Source organism: Gordionus sp. m RMFG-2023, chromosome 1, assembly GCF_954871325.1.
Source record: "Gordionus sp. m RMFG-2023 chromosome 1, tfGorSpeb1-WG-v2, whole genome shotgun sequence".
Taxonomy (NCBI): domain Eukaryota; kingdom Metazoa; phylum Nematomorpha; class Gordioida; order Chordodea; family Parachordodidae; genus Gordionus; species Gordionus sp. m RMFG-2023.
In genome coordinates this window covers 8,156,434-8,176,006 of record NC_088775.1, presented here as the reverse complement: position 1 = coordinate 8,176,006, position 19,573 = coordinate 8,156,434, and the positions used below count along the sequence as shown (strand labels likewise).

The window sequence follows — 19,573 nt, the reverse complement described above, 5'->3', positions numbered from 1 at the left end:
ATTTCCATTCATGTTTGGAATACATACCTTATGAATTTCAAGACTATTTTGTCATGAACCTTTAAATTTAATATAATTTATATTAGATTTTCTAAATATTTTTATGTATAAATAATAAATGACAAAGGTTAACATCAAAATTGTTTACAATTCATAAGATAGGTATTCCAAACATAAAACCGGACTCAAAATTGATTTAAAGTTGAAAAAATAACACATTGATGGCCAAAAACAATGAAATATCAGATAAAGTTTTTAAAAAATATGGGTACGATCGGATATTTTCAAAAAAACTCTAAATATCGGTCCCGAACCGATATTTATCGGCACAGTTCTAATAATATTCAATTGATATGTTTTTTTTCAAGAAAAAAGAAATAATTATAGTTGCGCGAGGAAAAAAAAATATATATCACTAATAAAAATAGATATATAATAATTAATAAATTTAGGACTATTTTATTATTATAAAATATGTACATGACGTTACAAACATATTTCATAGATTTAGTTATAGGGTGCCCTAAATGTAAATAGCGAAAGAAATGTAAAAATAAAATCATTACAAAAATATAAACGAAAAATTTTACAAATTTATAAATATTAAATTAAATCAAAATATATTTTATGTTACATTCCATTCCCGTAATGAGTCGATATGCATGTTGCTTTAATATTATTAAAACATTGTCGGTTGTATATGTGTAAGGTAGATATTCTATACTATGCTAAAGCCATAAGGCACAAATTAAGATTTGCTGAAATTGTGTCATGTGTACCACCTTTCGGCGTCTCTATCTATAAACGTTTTAAGAATGGCGCTGGTTTAAAATTAAACTTATATAAACACCCTAAAATAAATTAATTAAAGTTGGTAAATAGCAGAAAAATTTTATTAAGGGCGTTTTTTCTTAAATTTGAAAATGTAAATTTGCAAACTATTTTTTCTAGTATGTGTAGAATATACCTATCTTAATCTATATATTAACAATACAAAAATGAGTTAAAATATTAATCAGTCAGTATGCCTATCGACTGATTATGAAAATTGACGTAACATAAAATATTTTTTGGTTATTTTTAGTTTTTAGCTGGTAACGAATTCCAAAACAAGACCACTGTTAGAACCTAGAGAATCCGTCTCGTATCCAAAAGGTCTGATGGCTACCAATTTTAGTCTTCCTCTGCCAAATAAATCTACATTATTATCTTCGTTATTATCGCTTATTTGGAAAGCCCTTTTACCTGGCCCTTGTACGGCAGTTATATATTTGTATCTCCTCATGGCTTCAGCAAACTCCCTATGATCACAGCTGTGAGCCGCACCTGCGTTTATAATGCACACAAGATCAGTCGCTCGCTTATTCAACCCCACTTCACGTCTAGTTCTTAGTTTTTTAACTTCATTATTGTTTGGAATCCTTGCACCTTCTTTCGAATTTTTCAGCGTTAATTGGGAATGTTGAGAAGTGCCGTCTATTTTCGATAAATTTTGAGGGTAATCTACCTGATTCGTTTGTTCTTCCCCCTTTTGTGATAAGAAATGAGCATTCATTGATATAGGATTTGATTTCGAGGGGTGCCTATTAGTGCATTTTTGTATTTAAAAGTCATTTTTTTTAAAAAAATTACAAATCTTTGTTAGAATTAGTAGGAATATAGTTTAAATATACTATGGTCCAACGAACACTAACTCAATTAAAATATAACTAGATTAAGAATTATTTTATTTTTTAATTGCTTAATAAGCCCATATATGTATATTGTACCTATGTTTTATAATTATAAAACTAGTTAACAAACTTATCCAAAACAAATTATAATAATAATTCTATTAATTTGAAAAATCACAATCTATACAATATTATAGGTAATTGATGGACAATTATTAGTAATGACTAATTACTTTAATTATATACCATCTTTTTATAGTATGTTATGCTCAACGTCCCTGATGCTCATACTGGTATAAAAAATAATGAACGAGAGATATTCGATTTAAACCTTGTATATACATTTTATAAAGGGTTATAAATATATTTAGAGAAAAAAAATGCTTTTGATAGTAATCCTGAATGATGTCATTAGATTTTAGCGACTTTTTCTAAGATTTGTTGACATCGTTTTTTAAGAGTCAAAAGAGAGTGGGATTTACGAACCCACCTTCCTTTGTAAACTCCAATGATTTCCAAAATAATCAGATATTTTGAGAATAAAAAAATAGGGATGTGAACCCTTCGACAATAAAAGGGTCCGGGTTCAGGAAATTTTTTTAAAAATTTTAGGATTTCGGGTTTGGAGAACATATAGAAATATTAATTCAAAATAACACCATTTTTTCTCCTATATTTGTTATTTAGTAATTTACGAGTAAAAAAATTAAAAAATAATTTTATTCCTTGGGCGAACGGTCTCCAGCTGAACCGGAAATACCCTTGTGTTGATTTTGGCAACAGTCTAACATCCCATTTTCTATCATCTAAATGGCAGAAGTCCTTTAAAAACAAATATTCTGCCTTTACAGACAGCACCTTAGCCATGTTCGGAAATGAGACTTTTTAATTTTATTAAAATCATAGGAAAAAAAAAGAGATAGATTAATCCCAAAGAAGGATTACCTTCGTCAGAAGATTTCTCACGAAATCTGCCGGTCTCATTTTCTAGGCATATACTCCTCTCTAGATATAAACCTCTTTTTTTAAGTTCTTTTTAAATGTTTTTAAATATAAAAATTTATATACATACTTCATTTTGACATCGTTAAAAAAAATTTTTTTGTAATTTCTATTTTAAATGTTTTATTTAATCGCCATGGCCTTAATATCATTCATAATAAAATATTATTACCATTGCTACAAAACATAGGCTTGCTATGCTATTAGGTTGGTTTATTTTCCATAAATTTTATTAATGATATATATTCATTTAGTAGGCCTTTGGCTATATTAGATTTTTATAAAAATAATTTTGGGTTACTTTTTTTGAGATAAATACTAATAAAAACATGGTTTTTATATTAAAAATGTTAACTTATTAACAATTTTTTTTTATTTGTCCATCAAATATGATAAATATTTTTTTTAAAGTTTAAAGTTTGAGGTTTTTTTTATGAAAAATAATATATATTTATAAGTTAAAAAAAACGTGTTTTCGACAATGAATTTAAAAATGAGGTATTTAAAACATCATTTTTAATTAAAAATTTTATCCAGATTATATTTACACCAAAACTTCAAAAACGTGGATTAATTTTGATCATTTCAAAATGATACATCCACAAAATGAATAAGATTTGTTTCAATCACGAAGACTGGATGACGAGCTCATTTGTCCGTATATATAATTTTTTTTATTTTTTTAAATATATAATTTTGAACTCCTAAGAGTAATAACTTTTAGATGTAATATTTATACATTACCTAATGAGACGGAATTCCAATAGGACAAAAAAAGGAAGCGTGGAAGAATGGCAAAAAGGTAAAAAGGCCTTGGTCCTTCAATAAATGATAATTATCGCTTTAAAATAACATTATCCATTCTTAAAATAAATTATATATATGAATATTTACTAAAATAATGGCAACATTTATTTGTTATTAGGAAAAGAATGGCAATGTTTGAAATTTTTTCTTTAATTAATTTTTTTTATGAGATAGCCCAAAATTTAATATTGTTCTCTCACTCCAAAATGAGCCAAAGAGTGATTTAAAAATTATAAGGATTGTAGCTTATGAGGGGATTATAACCCATTCCCATCTTTCAAAAAAAAATATGCAATTCATGCAAAGATTTTTGCTAAATCGAAAACAATTGCCATATTGAAAAAAAATACTAATTTAAGAAAGAAGTACGATAAAACTATGTTTTAGCTCTCACATACTAAGGAAATAACATGAAAATTTAATTCCCAGTTATAATGTATTTAAAAATTAATTTGTATTTATTATTTTAAATACAAGTATTCGTGATAGTAACAAACCTGTCTGATATTTCTATTTCCGTGAAAGGATCAAGGGATTTATGAATTTAGTCTATTTTTGCAAATGTTATTTTTAGTAAATTTAGGCATTTATTATTAAGAAGCGGGAAAATTATCTGTTAGATAATAATTTTGGATGTCGTCCTAATTATAGCACGGAAGAAAGATGGAAAGAACCTCATCAATTATTTTAGAATGATGTAATATTCTACATATAAACAAGGTGATTTTACACGCAAGTGAATAATTTAATAGCTAATTTTTTTAAAGGATATAATTACAAAAATTATAAAATGAAATAAATTCTAGATTTTAAAAAATCATTAATCATCACATAATTGATTAAGATTTTTACAGAACAGAAAAAAATTAAATTTATTCTAAGGGGAATCATACATAAAAAAATAATACAATCGGATTTTTTAAAAATTTAAATATAAATATATTCTTTTATAGAATCTGTTTTCATAATCGTCATAAGACTATTATATAAACGTCTATAGGCTGAGTAAGAGAATTGGACCAAAGATAACAAATAACGAGGAAAGTTTAACAAAAAATAAATATATTCAACAAAGAAAATAAAATGTACATATCATATAACAGTGGCGTCCCTAGGAGGGGGCGCGCAGGGGCTCAAACCCCCTGAATTGAATAGCCCCCTGAAGCAAAAAAAATTTTTTTTTTAATTGCTCCTTAATATCCCCTTGAACTAAAAATAAATTTTTTAAATTGCCCCCTGAACGATTTCTTTTATAATTCTATTGAGTAATATATAGATTTAATTTTTTTATTTAAAAATTAATAAAACTATCTAAATTTTTATAAAATGAATACTATTTTAATTATTAGATTAGATTATACATATAAATTATATGTTCACCTGTCAGCTTGCAATCAAATTCTGTGTTAAGAATATATCAATATCACTCACTAAATATTAATTTAGAATTAACAGTTAAAGCTTAATTGACTTTTATTATTTAAATTATTATATAACCTTAATTAAATAAATATAATCATTTTTTAATTGAAAATTAACAAATTTAATATTGTAATTAGCCGAGTTCAAAATCACTAATCAACTACATTTTGACTTATAATTTTAATTATCATGTCTCTTCCTAAAATTATTTTCAAGGTCCAAATCCAAATGAGTATAAGATATTTATTTATAAAAAGTAAGTAGATAAATAGTTTATAATCCTTTATAATATATAATTATTTATAAAAAAAATGCCACCTTTACAGACATATTTGAGAGTTATATAATATATTACAGTTAATAGTTTTAAAATCTTGATAATAATGCTTTTGATAATAAATATAAGTAAATTTCAATTATTTAACGCCATCTATTTATTAAATATATTATTAAAATTAAACTTCTTATTATTCATCCCACAATGGATGTAATAAATTAGATATCTTTTCTTCTCTTTTTTTACATGTTTTTAGGAAATCTATTTTTTTTCTTCTTTGAAAAACAGTTTTGAGTTAAATTTTTAATAAGGATATATTTTTGATATTATTACAATCTATTATTATTTTAAGATATAATAAACCAACTAGAGATGGTGCGACAATAATATATGAATCTTAATTACTTTCATCATATAACTCTGATTCTTATTTTATAGTTAAAAAATGTTTCATTTCTAATATGGCATCCTTGCCATATAAATAACTCAAAACTTCAATATATTTGCATAATTTCTTCTAAAGAATTTTACTGTTTTTGTTTTATCAATTTATTACCATCGTGAGTGTCATGACCTTTTGTCAATGTAACTTGATAGAATTATATAGCCTTATGTGGTTTTTTAAAACCATTATCAATTGAGGCATATGTATGAATTAATTAACCTTTTTTTACGCAAAATTTTTTTATATCAGCAATCGAAAATATTTTATACTGTAATGAATAGATTTTGTATTAAAAAATATTATTTTTAGAAATTTATTGTATTGTTTTAATTATTTATATGCTAGGTTATTTTGTATGCAAAATATTATAAATGACAAAATAATTCAGAATAATTGTCTAGAATTAGCATATTTTAAAAATGTATAATATATTAATATAAAACCCGGCCGAAGGCCGGGCAAAAGCGGGCCAAAGACCCTCTAATTGGGAGTATGGGGGGCGAAGCCCTCCATAATTTTTTTTTAGCTGAACTCCCTGAGATTGTAAAAATTTCCACGCGTTTTCTCTCATTTAAAATACGTACATTTTGACTAGACTCCCTAAAAATTTTTAGAAACTTTTCTTGTATTTTTAATTTTTATAATCAGGGAAATAAGAACATTCGGAAATAAAATTATTTTTTTAAAGATTAGCGATCTGGTTTATGATGTTATGGCCGGTTGGGATATGGCTGTCAATTATGCAGGGGGGATTCTAATGTGTGCACTTAAATTTTAGTCATTATTCGAGAGCATGTATGAAAAAAAAATTTATAAACAGGGCAACTGAGTGACAGATATAATCATGTCTAATTTGATGGCCTTGACTTTATTTACATGTTATTTAGGAGAAAATTCTGTGGCAAAAGTTGAAATTAGGCCATTGTTTCCCATTACATAATCATAGGTTAAAAACATGTAGAATCTTCATCCCAATTTTTATATAAATGCCTTCATCAAAGGATCTACTTGAATTTAAAAAAAACGAGAGAAGAAAAAATTACTGATTTTCTTCTACTTCCGGTTTTTATATTCTGGTATTTGTCCTCTATATTTTTCCCATCATTTAAATTTTTATATAATAGTTACATGAATATATTTGGAATATTCTAGCTTAATAAAATCTATTTTTCGGAATTTTAAAATTCAAAAAATTTATGCATTCTGAATGCCTATGTCTCGACCTCAGACAGGAGGAGATTGAAATTTAAAATTTTATATTTTTCTTAATTATCATAGGTGGGCTTCTCATTCAGCAAGGCTTAATATAGTTTTTAAAAAACAAAAAAATTTGTGGCAGGCCAAAATTCTTGATCATTTGTCGTGGTATTTGGCACATACATAAAGAGTTTTTTTTGTATAAAAAAATAAAGTTATAAAGTAAAATTTTGGCCAGTCAACAAATATGTGAAGGTCGGAGATAATTACATTTATTTTTCAGATGGCGGCCATTATTTTTTTTTAGAATATTTAAATTGAAATGTACATCTTTTTTTAGTTTTATATATGTAAATACAGCACAACCTGTCTAATTTAGCCACCATTGATACTAAGATTCCTGCAGAACTTAGATAATTGTACAATTTAGCAAGACTTTCTACTTTCTAGCACTAAATTTTGGTCAAATTAGAGAATTGCCAGAAATATTCAGAGCCCAATGATTCATGTCCTATGAAAGCAATCTTTTTTATCCTTTCCTTAAATATACTTATGCAATTGATTTTTGGTTTATGTTTTAAAATTTTACTAGGAATAAGGGATAGATTAGATATAAAAAGCTATAATTTTTACTACGCTATTACAGGCCTATAGTGTAGCAAAATCGCTCCATTTGAGCCGATATTTAAAAACGGCTAACTCAATATTTTAGCCTGACAAAATATTACGCAAGCCTGAAGATTTTGCTAATAGATGGGAGAAGCTTATGGACATCTATTAGCGAAATCTCTAAGCATAAGCTATATTTTTCCGACTAAAGCATTAAGTTAAACCAAATGGAGTGATTTTGCATCAACTACAGGCTTACCCAGAATAATATAGAAATCAAATTATAAACTATTAGTATTTGCTTCGTTTAAACCAATCGAATAATTTATTATTAATATTTGATTGGTTTAAAAAAATCAATCAAATAATTTACTATTTGTACATGATTGGTTTAAACAAATAGGATAATATACTATTCGTATTTGATTGGTTTAAACAAATCGATTAATTTACTATTTGTATTTGAATACCAATAATATAATTTTATTTTTATTCGATCGGTTATATAATGTAGAATAGTAAATTATTTCATTCTTATTTATTTTTTTTCAATTAGTCTACCCTAAACTATAATTGGTTATAGTAATTTTATCCGGTTCTTAATTAGTTCCTTTTAAAAAAAAAAAATTTTTTTTAGAAGTTTTATAAATAATTTCTGTAATGGCACTATTATTTAATCTAATTCATAACATGAAATCCTGAAATAAAAAAACATCTATGTCTCAATTAATTAATATATCTTTTATTTTTCCCCCCTTTCTTTCATTTTATTAATTAATATGTTATTTTCTACCTTAAAGAAAAAATTTGGTACACAATGTGTCACAAGTATTTAGTAAAATATAAATTTATTAAATAAGATGATAATGGATATATATTATGGGGATAGTGTAATTATAAAATTATATTAACCTTATTTTTAAAAAATAGACACCCAAGTGTGGGTAAATTGAGATAATATTATATTTCAAAAAAAAAAAATTTATCGAACGCAGAAATGAATCTTTTATTCCGTATAATTTGATCAAAAAAAAAGCAAAAAAATATTATAGAATTGTCGCTACCAAAACCATGTGTTAAATGTACAAAAAAAAAATTTTTTTTAACATAAATTGTAAAATATTTATTGGAGTTTATTTAACTTTTACTTAGGAAAAAAGTGTGGTTTCGATTATTTTATTACAAATAGGAAGATTATATAAAAAAAATGGGAAACAAAATTATATTTAGATGCCTTAATTAAGCTTTGAGCTTGTTGAACCTACATATCTTATTTATGGTATACACGTAAACGAATAAGGAAAAGTTGGATTCGAATTCGACCCGGTATATTGCCACTTCTTAGTTATAATAAGAATTATTTTATATGCTTATGTATATGTTGTAATGGAATATGGAAATGATGTGTATCACTGTATTCACAGTTACCCTCGAATTCGAGGCTAAGTATACAAAATGTTAATGTAAAATTATTATATTGTATACTTCGTCCGCCGCGATTCTGTGCTAACTTTGATTGCAGGGTATTTCATATTGGAATATGGAATCCTTATGGATTCGGAAAATCTCTCAATTTAAAATCATTTTACTAAGGGCCATTTTTATATTTAACAAAATCGGATTTGGTAGGAAAATGTATTCAAGCATTAATATGAGTAAACCCACATTATGAATTTCAAACACTATTTTGCTATGTGTCCTACACATGCTGGTATACATTTCCGGTTAAATCGAATTTTAAAAATTGAGTGATTCCTAATCATCATGAATTCAATGTCCCAAAAGAACCAATATGTAGATCTCAGAGTATATAAAATCCACGATGCCATTAACCTAGCCAACCTCTCACGATTTTTTTTTACAAATTTATTTTTTATTTATATGGAATCTTATAAATTAAAATCGTTTTTTTAGTTTTTATTTTCTTTTTAAACATTTATTTCCGGTTTAAATTTTATAAATTAAATTGCCTCATATTTTCTTATGGAAACTTTTCAAGCCTAACTCGATTATAAGCATCTGTTCGTAGTTAATAAAAATAAAAATCACAAGATAGTAAAACATAGGAATAAAGATGGTATTGCTTAATCGGCTCAATTTGAAAACGTCTAACTCAATATTTTAAGCCTCGAGATTTTAATAACCGATATCCAAACCATTGTGCTATCTATGAACAAAATCTTTAGGCTTAATAATTTTTTGGGTAAACTATTGAGTTAACCCATTTTTAATTATCCGCTCAATCGAGCCGTTTAAATAGAGATAAAATTTGGAATATAGTTTTTTTTTCAAAATTATGATTTTGGGGTGTTTTATCTTCATTTTTTGGATTTTTTTTTAACGCCCAAACAATTAAAGTTCTGTAAGGCCTAGCCAATGCAAACATGATCAATAAATATCGTTCTGGGCAGTATTAAAAAAAATAACAATATTTTCTTCCTATTCTTCCTTTTTTTTATTGCCTGATTAAATTGCAGATGACAATTATAAAATGAATTTTAAAAAAAATACAGGAGGTAGAAAATACTTATTTATTCATGTCATATTTTCTTATTAATAGAATAAATAGATTTTAAATAAGACATTAAATTTTATCAAAGCTATTGCTCGAATGCTTAAATTTAATGCAAATTAAAGTAGAGAAAAAAATAAATAATTTGAGATTTCCTCCTTAAAAACTAATATTTTAAAATTCGGGCTGGGAGTTTCAACGGGCTACAACGGAGATTCAAAAAAAAATCCATTTGGGTGATGGTTGACCTAGACTAAATTTTTTCTGTTTTGCGTATCTCTACTGTCAATTCACCCACTCATTCCCGTTTATGTAGTTAACTCACCTACTATATTTTATCATGACAATATACGTTCCTTTATTATTTATATGATATATAAGTTTAATTTATTTTTAATTAGACACTTAGACGCGTAAAAACTTTGAGACTAATTTAAAATTTATCGCAAATATATCCAGAATAAATCAATATTGTTACATATAAATATTAGTAACATTTATACATTATATTTAAAAATTCAATTTTTTTTTTTAAAATAACTTAACTAAACTACCATAATTAATTATATATTCCTATTTTTTTAATTTTATTTTAATTAAAAAAAAAATATTCCAGTGCAGACTATGTCTAATTAATGCATTTATTTTATAGTATAATGTAAAGCCAAATAATGATTATCCACCAAAATCTTTATTAAACTATAAAGGTAAAGTTATGTAGTGGCAGAAAGGTTTGGACCTCTATTTGTTCTCGAGGCTTACATAATATTCTATTGGCTAAAATCTTAATCGGGTCTCCCCTCCCCCATTCCCTTTTCATAAGATTTGCTATTATTATCCATCTCGCTCCTCATGTATTAGAAAAACTTATAGGTGTTATGTCCTTGGGAGATACTCATAGTCACTTAAACCAAAAAATAAGGATTTATCTAGCTAAATTGAATTAACAGCATTTTGAATAATATATACTATATATATAAATTGCTTGAACTCTTGTCAGAACCAGTTTCAGAATCGTTTCCTGAAAATTTAAAAAATGGATTCCATTTCCTAATATTTTAAGGGGTTCCAGGTTCTGTTTCATATATTTATCCCTGTTAGAATATTTCCTTTTCCGGTTCTAAATTCTAATAGTAAGTACCTACCTTTTACCTGATATCTAAGTCCAAACTTATATTTAATTTTTCGAGTCACATAGGATATTCCAAAAAAAATGATATAAAGTAGAGTTTTTAAAATTGAATAAATCATATATAATACAAAAATAGCAGGGATGTGAACCCGGACCCGGACACTGAACCCTCCTGGGCCCTCGTATTTTGGCTGAACCTGGACCCGGACCCTTTTAAAAAATGGAGGGTCCAAGGGTTCAGGGTGTTAAAAATTTTTAACTTAAAATTTCTTTTTTTTTAATTAATGTAAAAATATATTTTTTAAAAATTAATAAAATTAATAATGTAAAATTTTTATAATTTTATTAATTTTTTTCGTGGAATCTCCCTAAAAAATAGTCACTTTAAAACTATAATTGATAAAGCAAGGGATGTTGTAAAATATTTAAGAACTCCCACAATTGTTAGAATATTAAAATCCATGAAAAGGTAAATGGCAATTTTAGATTGCACACGTTGGTCCTCTATGTGTATGATGCTAGAGCGATTATTAAGTTTGAAAGATTTCTGTAATGATTTTATCATAGGAGCATGTGAAATCATTTTTTCAGAAGATGATTGGAATCAAGTAAAAGAGCTTACTAGTGTGCTGGTTCCTTTAAAAATAACAACATTAAGAGTGCAAGCTGAACAATTATGTTTATCGAATTTTTATGGCATATGGTTAAGATGTCGATTAGAGTTAGGGAGATTAACAAGTTCTTTTTCAAATGAAGTATTAGAAAATACGAAAATAAGAGAGCAACAATATTTACAAAATAGTGTTGTATATGATTCGATATATTTAGACCCGCGATATCAGGTTTTATTAAGTAGTGAGCAAAAACAAATGCCTATAGACCATCTTGAAGATTTATGGCATACTCAAAACTCTATTATTTACAATACATTGGTGGTTACAACAATATCTAATGGTTGTAGCGATAACAATGATAATGATAACGATATTGATGATCTGGAAATTTTACTATTAGATAGAGAAAAAAAATTAAATTATCATCTGATAGAAAGGAACAAAAAATATCTATTGTATCTTTAATAGAAAAGTTCTCGGAAGTTATAAGAATAAAATAAATAGAGATGCAAACATTTTAAAATTCTGGGAGGAAAATTCTTCAATATATCCAGAATTATATACCTTTTATAGAATCGTCATGGCTGTACCGGCGACACAAGTACAATAATTTATGTATTATAAAAATGACTATCTATTTTAGGTAAGCGTAGAACGTGGATTTTCATCGTTGACTAATTTACGTGGAAATCTGAGGGATGATATTTTAGAAGATATCATGATTGTGCGATTGAATAAAATATTTAAAATATAAATTATCTCATTTCGAATTATAAATGTGTATATATTGAAGTATAATAAAAAATGAATGAAAAAAAGTCTTATTTTGAGTCATTATTTTTATGTTTCCTCTGAACCCGGACCCGAAACCTGGACCCGGGTCCTTTTTAAATTTATTACCGGACCCGAACCCGGACCCTTTTTTTTTGTCGAAGGGTTCACATCCCTGAAAAATAGTAAAGAAGGAAAATATATAAATCTTTCTTTTTACTCTATTATATTTAATATATACTATAAGTTTTTTTCAAATAATATAGGAAATCTTTCCTCTCAAGACAAATCTACCTTTATTTAATACATGAGTAGTATCAGTTATTAATTTAATTTAATTCATATCAAGTCCTACATTTTTATTATATTTGAAAACCATTAATATATATTATGTTACCAATCAAATTAGATCACCATTCATAACTATCATTTTTTCCTCATTAAATTTTATATTATGAGAATATTGATCAGTTAATAAATTAAATTTAAATCATATCAAGCCCAACAAATTTTTATTATATTTGAAAACCATGAATATATCACGCTACCCATCATATTAGATTAAGATAACCATTAATCTTGTTTTCATTAGTAATTTTCAAAAAATTTCTAATAGTGCGAATAATGTTGTAATGACATTATTTATAAATTTTATAAAAGCTCACATGCCCTAATATATTAAGGGTATAATCAATATATTATATTATTATGGATATACAATATTTTTACAAATCAAAATATAAATCAAATTGATCGTAAAGATATCTTTAGATAAGTTTAAGGTTTATATTATTTTTCATGTTTAATACTGTCGCCTTCGATTGTTTTATGCTTAAAATTTTAAAGTTAAATTTTGATTAAATAATGCAGGCTATCCAACTCCTTGGATTAAAAAAATCAAATCTCAAAAAGATAAGATTCCAATGCAAAATTTTCTGAAATATTGGATTTGTGATGAAACTATTTGTGGTATATCCAAAAATATTCGATAAAGAGGTGAAAAGAAGTCACAAATGTACAAAATATGAGATGTTTAAAAAATTTATTAATATATGGAAATATTCCGTTAATACTAATAATATATCTTAATGGAAATCATTGTTCAAATAGAATTATTTATTAGGCTTTCAATATAAATTATGTAGGTTTTCATTTTAAAATTTAAGATGAATATTTAATATCATAATTTTATATGAATATCTTATTATATTCGATTATTTATTGGAGGGGATCTACTTAGTTAGATGAGACATATATAAAATGTAATGAAAGTATAATATTATTTGAAAACTTACAATTTTTTGTCCTCAATAGAGAGGTCTGGGTGGACCCAGTTCCGACAAAATGAATATTGAATCAAGAATAGTAATAATAGAGTTGTCTGGGTTAGCTTGAAAGCGTAGCCAAAATTTACGAACATATTTTTAAATGATTCCATCTGATATAAATTTTTTTTGATATTTATTTTGTTTGATATAATAACATGTATATAGTTTAAATAAGGAAATAGTGTTCTTTGTTAAATAACCCTAAATTTTCCCAACTCCTATAGAGTAAAGCTTTTTAGCATAAAAGATGGACTTAAACATTTAGATTGAGCCCTTTAATTTGAAGATTAAGACGATGTTGAAATAGATTTGTATGTATCAAAAGACTAATCTGTGTTAAAATGTAAAAAAAAACTTAAAACCCAATTATTACAAACTTAATTTCATAAATATCAATTCCGTAAGTTAGCGTTATAACAATTTGGAACTGGTTTTGGAGTTGGCTAAAGTTAGGCGTTAGCAGCACTTGGGAAATTTAAATTTAAAATTTTTCTTTATATGTCATAATGATAAAAATGCGGTATGATCAAACTTTTTAAAATTATAAAATAAAAATAAATACGTTCATTATAGGAGCTAAAGCAGTAACAATTGCCTAACTATGCTTTGGAAAGAATCAAAAGTATGAATTAAACATTCTTTTGATTTGCTATGTTTTTAGAAGAAAATGGCTCAATCTTGAGGAACATAATTTTTTTTAAAAAAGTTCAAGAATTCAAGCAAATAATCATACTTCCTTCTTTTTTTAAACAAAATATCAAAAATGATTAATATAGTCACTGCATTTTGATTGGAATCTTAGGAATTTTGTTTATTTGAGAGTTTAAGTAGAATAAAAATGAAAATAGAATTATTACATTAATATGATATACTAGAATAATAATAAATTAAAAATTTTTACCTTGTTACAAAAATATTTTCTTTAGTAGGAAATGAAAATTTTTTGAAATTAAAATGTTTGAATTTTTTTTTAAAAAATAAAATTTATTTTTTATGGCAAACAAAAGGTGTCTATGCTTAAAATTAAAAACATTTATAATAAACTATAAAAATAATTAACTGGAAAATAATAAAATGATAATTATAATTATAATTAGATAAAAGTAATATAATATATTTTTTTATATTTGGGGACGTTTTTCGGATAAATAAAATAAAAATACGTAATAATTATATGATATTATGAAGAAAAAGTCTCAGATTTTAATTGAATTTGATCAATGATTTTTATGCTTTATAGATAAACAAAATTAATTAAAATAACTGAGACAAAAACAATTATTATATTAAATATATTTTTTTTGTTGAGTTGATTAAAACTTATTTATCCATTATGTGATAATTGAGGAATGATTTGGTATTATATTATATCATTTAAAAAAAGGTATAAGTAATTCTATATTAATAAACTTAGACTTTCTTTCGTTCATAATTTGACATTTATATCCGTGTAATGTAGGGTAAGAGGTGGGAGGCTGAACTTAGCCAACAATGTGAAAGATAAAATAAAATGATTGAAAAATTGGAGATAAAAATAATAATTATATTTTCAACAATATTTAATACTATTTCTATAATAGCGGCACTGTACAATATATAAAAAGAGATTAACACTAACCTATGTTGAAATTTAAAAAAAATCATAATATAAGTATAATTTTGAAACTTATAAATATAATTCTTGATTATTTGTTATGATGAAAAATACATCTTTTATTATATAATAAAAGGCTTGTCACATTTTCTGACATTTTATCTCCTTGTTTTTAATATTATTTAAAATTAATTTAATTGTAAAAGCATTTTTGGGTTTCGTATTTATTCGTGTTAAAATATATAAACAAAGATAAAATCATATAATATTTTATAATCTCTTACAATATTGTCTATTTATTTATTAAGTATGAATCTTATTATTTATTACAACACATTTATTTAGCCACTATTGTTTTTATCCGTATTTTGTCACAGAATATTTTAAAATTTTTTAAACGATACCTGCAGTTAAATTTTAAGGAAAAAAGCCAAAAGAGGGGTGACCAAAATCTTCAAATGAATTAGAGTAGGATAAACCGGTTATATTGTCCATAAAATTTGAGATACTATAAAAAATAGATGAAGAGCATTTTTCAAAATGTTTAAATGAAATTTTATTCTTTTATATATATCTACGGTAGAAATTAATGTATAAGAAAAAAAAATCTTTTCGTTTTTTGTTAATGTAAAATGTAAAAAATGAAAATGTAAGAATTATGAAAATTACCCGAGGTTCTTATTACCCTTTGGCGTTGCATGTCATAGAACTTCTTTATTTTTAAATAAAATATTTTTATATAAAATGTTAATGCTAAATAAATAAATGAAAATAAATTGCTAAATACGTTAAATTTACCAGGTTCGTCTATATTACAGATATCACCCGAAAGAAATCGTACTTAAAACGATCATATAATAAATTATGTTTAATTATATATACTGCAATGAGAAAATTATAATTTTTGTAAAGAAATCAGACCTTAACTTAATTAATTTCTAAATTTAATTAGTTTCTCAATTTCATACTACGAATTTCAAAACTTTTGTTCATAATATTTCCTTCCCTGCTTGGCTAATTCGCACCTAGCCAAAACCTACTTCAGATTTTCACATTTGATTAAAATTTAATTGCAAGATATTAAATGTCCATAATAATTGTCAATATGATAAAATTGAGATTATTTTATCATAGATTTGTGAAACCTTAAAAAAAAATTATTAGTAAAAATGTAAAAAATTATAAAGTTACTTTTGATGTTTTAAAACTTCGTTAATTTCTATATAACATCTTTAAAACCATTGAAGCATCGTATTAAAATACATTTACGGAATCAAAGTTTTTTATAGTTTTAAAATTATTTGAGAAGAAATTGCTTGCCTCGAGATAACACTATCCCTGCCCTTACTATATCAGAAAATTAAATCTATGTGTACAAAAAAAATTATACTTGGAAGGCATGCAAAAAAAATGTATATGAATCTCCATGAAACTTGTTTTAAAAAATATATAATATTAGATGTATCTCGTTTATATTTTTCGAATAACTAAAATTTATAAATTAGAATAAAAAACCCTTTGTAACACGTAGTTATCAAAGTTCTTATTAAGAAACAACAATTTTCTAGAGAAATATTAGATTTAGAAAGATGAAATATACTTAAATTATTTACATAAATGATTTTTTTTGAAAAAAATCCAAAAAAATAATAATAAATCGGAAAATTCAAAAAGAAATTATGTTAAATTTTTACCTTAGCAAACAAAAGATTTTTTTTTTAAAATTCAAGAAAATTAGCAAAAATTCTTATTCTATATTTTTAATCCATATTTTTAAAAGGATATTTGAATATTTTTGCTAAAATTTATTTTTCAAAATATTTTCAAAATTTATGTAGAAGATAGGGGAGAAGTAAATTTAATGGGGTAAAAAAGACCAAACCCAATATTTTTCCTCCAAACTTATGACCATGCATGAAAGAGACTATCAGCGTCTACTTGACAGAAAATTTGTTGGATACCACCCCCAGTGACCCCTACAACGGGGGGGGGGTCCGAAGCAACTGCTTCTATAAATTTCTATGGGGGTACTTTTTTTAAAAAAATTTTTTAATTTTTTATTTTAAAAAAAAATTTTAATGGTCGATGTTTAGCAAATTAGTTTGTTATCCGATTTCTTATCATAAAATTATTTTTCCACTTTCAAGATTTGACGCAAAATTAAAATTTTATCAAAGGGAATAGTAAAAATTTAAATATTAAATCTTATATATAATCATTTATAATTTTTAGATCATTGTCAAAATATGCCCAAAAATATTAACCAAAAAAAATATAAATGCTTGATTAAAAATTGTACATATCATAATATAAGAGATGATAAATGGACAGATCATATTAGAAAAAGACATGGTGGGCTTAATTTTCACGATATAAAGAAAAGCTTTGAAATAGTGGCATTTAAGAATATTTCTCAAAATTGGACAAATAGCAAAGTAATTTTTTTTATTAAATATTTAATTGTTTATACTTATTTATAAAGGGTATTAAAACACAATTTAAGGAAAAAGAAGTAAAAATTGGCAAATCAATGCTGTTGGTATAATAAATATTTTTATTAATATGATTATTTTTTTAAAAGTGTACTAATAATGAAAATATGTTAGAAGAAAATATTATATCTGACTCTGATAATTTAAATAAATTTAAATTTATAATTATTATCATGTCAAAGATAAATATTATGGACACTACTACAGTTACAGAAAAGGATCAACATCAAGAAGAGATGCCATCTGGATCTGGTGTTGTGGGATTGATAATAATGGAGAATAATGAGTTATCAAGATCAGCAAAAGAAGTTAAACCCCGATTTAATGTGAAATATGTTATGTTTATTTTATCTTCCCTCCCCCTCCCTTTTCTTAGGAATCAAATGATCCCATCAATATTGTTGGAAAAAGAATTGACAAATTTATAATTGATAAATATCTAGAATTGGAGCTCTCCAACCTAAACATTATTTATTCCCCAAAGATATTATAAATAGAAACAGATCCTTTAATGAAAGTTTTTATGAGAAAACTAATATTGACAAGAGCAAAGTTACTAGAAATTGGATTACATATAGTATTAAAATGAATAAAGTTTTTTGCTTAACATGTCTATTATTTGGAGGTCCACACTCAAATTCAAAATAGACATGTGAAGGTCTTAATATATGGCAAAATATTAATCGTTTATTGTGCATGAATCTTCAGAGGCACATATGATGGCCGATTATGGAAGGCTTTCTCACAATAAAAATTCCATATTACAATTTATAATACCCCAAAAGGAATGTGTCGATAATAACCGTTATATCGTTAGAATAATAATAAGATGCCTAGGATATTTAATTTGCAATCAAGCCTTCTGGGGGAACAGGCAACAAGATGGCAATATGATGAGCCTTATTAAACTTATTGCAGATTCTGAGCCTGTTCTTAAAATGTATATACAAGATAATGAAGAAAGAAGAAGTGAGAAAAAAATTAAGGGATTAAAATCTAAATTATATTCAAATCTGTTATCATATAATAACATAAATATTCTTATTGAAACCATGAAAAATATGGTTATAAAAAAAAAGGAGATTGAATTCAAGTGCTATTCAATTATAGTTGATGGCCCATATGATGTATCGAAATCAGAAGCAATAGCTTTGATAGTGAGATATGTTGAAAATAGCGAGACACCTAAGCCCGTTGAAAGGCTGATAGACATTTATTGTACGGGATACAACGGACCTCGATATTAAAAAGAATATAATATCCAAGCTTGGCTCCATGAATCTACCCCTCGAATTCCTAGTGGGGCAAAGCTATGATGGCGCCTCAAACATGAGTGGAAGAATTAATGGAGTGCAGGCTTTGATTAGAGCGGAGGCGCCAAAGGTAGCTTTTATTTGGTGCTATTGTCATCGATTAAATTTAATAGTTGTTCAATTATGCCAATCAGTAAAAGAGCTGCGAAATGTCTTGGGAATATTAGACGATATTTACGTATATTTTAATGGTGTTAAAAGATATGAAGTGCTCAAAACATGTCAGAGTGATTTACTGACAAAATCACATAGATTTTTACGCATCAAGAATACCACTCGGTAATATTATCTTAATTGTTTCAATATATAATGTTTATTTTATATTTATAGAAGCTGGCTAACATCATATAAGGCGATTGTAAATTTTTTCCTACTTTATGATGCT

The 19,573-nt window shown here is 25.4% G+C and overlaps 1 protein-coding gene across 1 annotated transcript; it reads right to left on the bottom strand.

Moving 5' to 3' along the window:
* Positions 1–488: 488 nt before the first annotated feature.
* On the bottom strand, positions 489–14,827 carry LOC135931375 (uncharacterized). Its single transcript, XM_065468437.1, has 3 exons — positions 14,691–14,827; positions 13,757–13,899; positions 489–1,583 (listed from the first exon to the last, which is right to left on the bottom strand). Exons 2-3 carry the CDS (start codon positions 13,897–13,899, stop codon positions 1,088–1,090), a joined length of 639 nt encoding a protein of 212 aa, XP_065324509.1. The 5' UTR covers positions 14,691–14,827; the 3' UTR covers positions 489–1,087.
* Between the last annotated feature and the right edge of the window lie 4,746 nt (positions 14,828–19,573).